This window comes from Glycine max, chromosome 4 (assembly GCF_000004515.6).
Source record: "Glycine max cultivar Williams 82 chromosome 4, Glycine_max_v4.0, whole genome shotgun sequence".
Classification (NCBI taxonomy): Eukaryota; Viridiplantae; Streptophyta; class Magnoliopsida; order Fabales; family Fabaceae; genus Glycine; species Glycine max.
Window position 1 is genome coordinate 40,902,924 of NC_016091.4, and position 3,696 is coordinate 40,906,619.

Genomic DNA, 3,696 nt, shown 5'->3' on the forward strand with positions numbered 1-3,696 from the left:
ATGCCATTTACTTTGTTATATGCTACTATACACATCATCTATTTGTCTCCTTTCATTGACGTACTTGTTTCTTTCATGAAATTGGTCCAATCATATTATCTTAATTCTTTTCGTATTGTCTTTGACATTTTAGCCTTTTTTTTATATATATTGTACTGTACTAAGGTAAGCTTTCTGTATCATATTGGCGCGTTAGCCTATTTTTATATTTGTTGTGTTGTATTATATTGTTGTAAGTATTATCTGATTTGAACAAGAGACTTGTGTCATATATTGGTGTTATTGTAGACATTCATTATACAGGTGGTATTATCAAGTTGAATTCTTTTCAGAGATTGATTTGTTTTTCTATCTACTCTTTGCCAAAGGGGTTAACGTCAGTGATTTGTAAGCAATTTAATAATATTTGTTAGAGTATCGAGTAGTCATATTTTATTATTTTATTGCTTAATTATGATCTATGAACTATGAACCATAAACATGATGCTAAAAATTGGGACTGTGCCAAACTCTTGCATTCATCACCAACTTATTTATATTTCTCGTTTGATCAAATTTCTACCTAGTATTTATCTCTATTGTCAAATCCAGTTTGGTATTCTGAGTCTTTCAGTAACTTGCTTGTTGGTTTATTTCATTTGATGCCTATAATTAGGGCATGCTGAAATTGTTTTATTTGAAGGATTAGACTGAAATGTGATGGTTGTATACTAATTTGATCCTTTAGGAAATTATTGTTTGGACAAGAAACCTGCTGCAGTGAATTGGATCGAGGGACGTGGGAAATCAGTTGTTTGCGAAGCAATTATCAAAGAAGTGGTGCAGGTGTTGAAGACCAACGTGTCTGCCCTGGTGGAGCTTAACATGCTCAAAAACCTTGTTGGTTCTACTATCGCAGGTGCTCTTGGTGGATTTAACGCCCATGCTAGTAACATTGTTTTTGCCATCTTTATAGCCACTGGCCAAGATCCAGCTCAAAATTTTGAGAGTTCCCATTGCATAACCATGATGGAAGCCATCAATGATGGGAGGGACCTTCACATCTTAGTGACCATGCCCTCCATTGAGGTGACTTGACACACCCCATCTTTTCTTAGACATTATTACTTTTCTATTGTTGGTTAATTTTCCAATTTGATAGCTAAGGTTTATATGATTCATTATTGTGCTCTCAGGTGGGTACTGTTGGGGGCGGAACTCAACTTGCATCCTAATTTGCTTGCTTGAATTTACATGGGGTGAAGGGTGCAAGCAAGGAGTCACCATGATCAAACTCAAGACTCTTGGCCACCATTGTTGTTGGATCTGTTTTAGCAGGAGAGTTGTCTTTGATGTCTGCCATTACAGCAGGGTAACTAGTGAACAACCACATGAAATACAACAGATCAAGCAAAGATGTAACCAAAATATCATCATTGATCTCTAGGTCAAGGACGTGGTTGCAGTCATTAATTGTGGAATCTAGAATTTAAAAAAATTGAGGGTAAGCTAAATTTGGGAAGGAAAATGGAGAAACATTATATTAGATTGTTGTCATCCACGTTTGGCTCTGCATTGTTATCTGTGTAGATATTTTATTGTTTGGAGAGAGAAAAGAAGAGTTCTACTCTACATGTTCCCTGTCCCCTTCTGGATCCTTCCTTTCTTTCCTGTATACTTTTCCTTGCTTGTTCTGCCGAGCCATTGAGTGGGCATTAACACTGTTTTTTCTCCTTAACCAAGACATTTGACGTGTTGTATATGGTGTTAAATCATGTTGAAATATCAGCTAACTTGATTTTAGGTAAGATTCTTGTCGTGCACAGTTAATCTTACTAAGTGCTAAATGTGTCGTATATGGTAAAGGTATGTTCCCTTCATTTTTTCTTGATCTAGCATTATAAACTGTCTCGCGCGATTCAATTTTAACTGATTACATTTTTATACAATGTTTTGGTTAGGTCACCGTGTGTGTAGTTTTTAACTTGTGGAATTTGCATTTGCAATTTCAGTGCAATTGCTGTTTAATTTTCGATCTGAATTACCGTGTGGTGTAGACAGCGATGCTTTGATGTGCTAACAGACTCCACAATGTAGATCTAGAGAGGGAGCAGTGTCCTGGTTGATCTGCATGGGAGAGTCTTTGAACGCAAAGCAAAGCTGATGACTACACTCACTTGGAGGTTTGTTGCCAACAATGGCAGCACCCTTGCTGCTAACGATATGGTACTTCTTCATGTTTTCATTATTTCTCCTTTTTTTATGTCTTCACATCATCATTACTGGTAGTGGATAATGTCTTATGAATCTATATAAAGTTTAATCTCTTGTGTAGAATGGGTATGTCGAAGTTATTATACAAGCTATTATTAGGCCAAGGATCTAAGTTTTCGTGACTCTAACCATGAATTGGCAACACTATTTTTTAAATGAAAATCTCTAAGTTTTCTATTTGATTATACTAATTTGTTTTCTGTTTTTATTCTTAACACTGGGGTATCCCTGCTTAAATAGAGTTTGGCCTTACTATTTTCATATCTACTTTTGAGTTCCTATAAAATTGAAAGCAATAATTGGCTAAGAATGATGAAGTGGAGACATCTCCTCCAGGGAACTTTGTTATTGACCTCAACAAACCTCCTCCTGGATATAATAATGATGGAAAGTAGTCATGAGAAATTAGCTATTATATTGCAAGTGTACTTGATGATTGATCAATTTTTGTATTTTTGCTTTTAAAAATTATTTTCTAGAATAATTTTTAAAAATTAGTTCTTAGAGAGTGAGAGTGGGAGAAGAATATGAGACTTTATTTGTTAGTTGTTTGGTGCAGATTGTAGTAATTCTTTTGGGTATTAATTAGTTGTAAATAACAATAGTTTTTTATTTATTGGGATAAGGATTATAAAATCTATGTTCATGCTTTCTTATTGAGATATTAAGAATGTTCTTGTCAATTTAAGTGCAATTTAGATATTGAGATATTAATTAGTTGTAAATATTAGTAGTTATTTATGATTTGGTCTAGACTTTCTAGGTCTATTTTTAATATTTGTTTATGATGGCTTGCCCGTGTGTGTTCTATATTAAACTAAAGGTTGGGTTGAGTATAAAACAAAAATTTATTTAAAAAAATCAAATCTACATTGGTTCCCATAAACTGTTATAGAATATGCAATTTTAACATCAATTTTTTTAAAAATCATCTTAAAAAGAGAGACATTAATATGATGATTTTTAAGAAAACTGTCATAAAAATACACATAAATAAGACTTTTAATGTAAAAATGCAATGAATTCCATATTAGTTTTGAAAAATTGTCATAGAAATACATGTTCAATGACGGTTTAAAAACCATCATAGAAAGCGATAGACTTTCAATAACAATGACTTCCACGACGGTTAAAACTTTTCATGGAAGACCTTAAATAACCGTCATTAAATCCTTTAATTGTAGTAGTGCCAGGACACCTCTCCCTATATCATTTATATTGAAACCCAAAGGGACATTACCTTTTAAACAACAATATGCTAAGTTTAACATATAAGCAATTAACACTCTTTTCATCTAGCAAGTGATGAACCTCATTATCCCAGTTACTAGTTCTTTATTAGCACATACAAGTTTTTCTAGACTCTTTAAGTTTCTGCTTGATTTTCACTTGGATTTCTTTTCTCAATAGGTAAAACTTCCTTATATAAGGATTCATAAAACT

General features: G+C 33.3%; 1 protein-coding gene across 1 annotated transcript; it reads left to right on the top strand.

Annotated features, from left to right (window-relative positions):
* Positions 1-524: 524 nt before the first annotated feature.
* On the top strand, positions 525-1,595 carry LOC106798663 (3-hydroxy-3-methylglutaryl-coenzyme A reductase 2). Its single transcript, XM_014775260.3, has 2 exons — positions 525-1,068; positions 1,176-1,595. The coding sequence occupies exons 1-2, from the start codon at positions 865-867 to the stop codon at positions 1,212-1,214; spliced, it is 243 nt and encodes an 80-aa protein (XP_014630746.1). The 5' UTR covers positions 525-864; the 3' UTR covers positions 1,215-1,595.
* Positions 1,596-3,696: the final 2,101 nt, after the last annotated feature.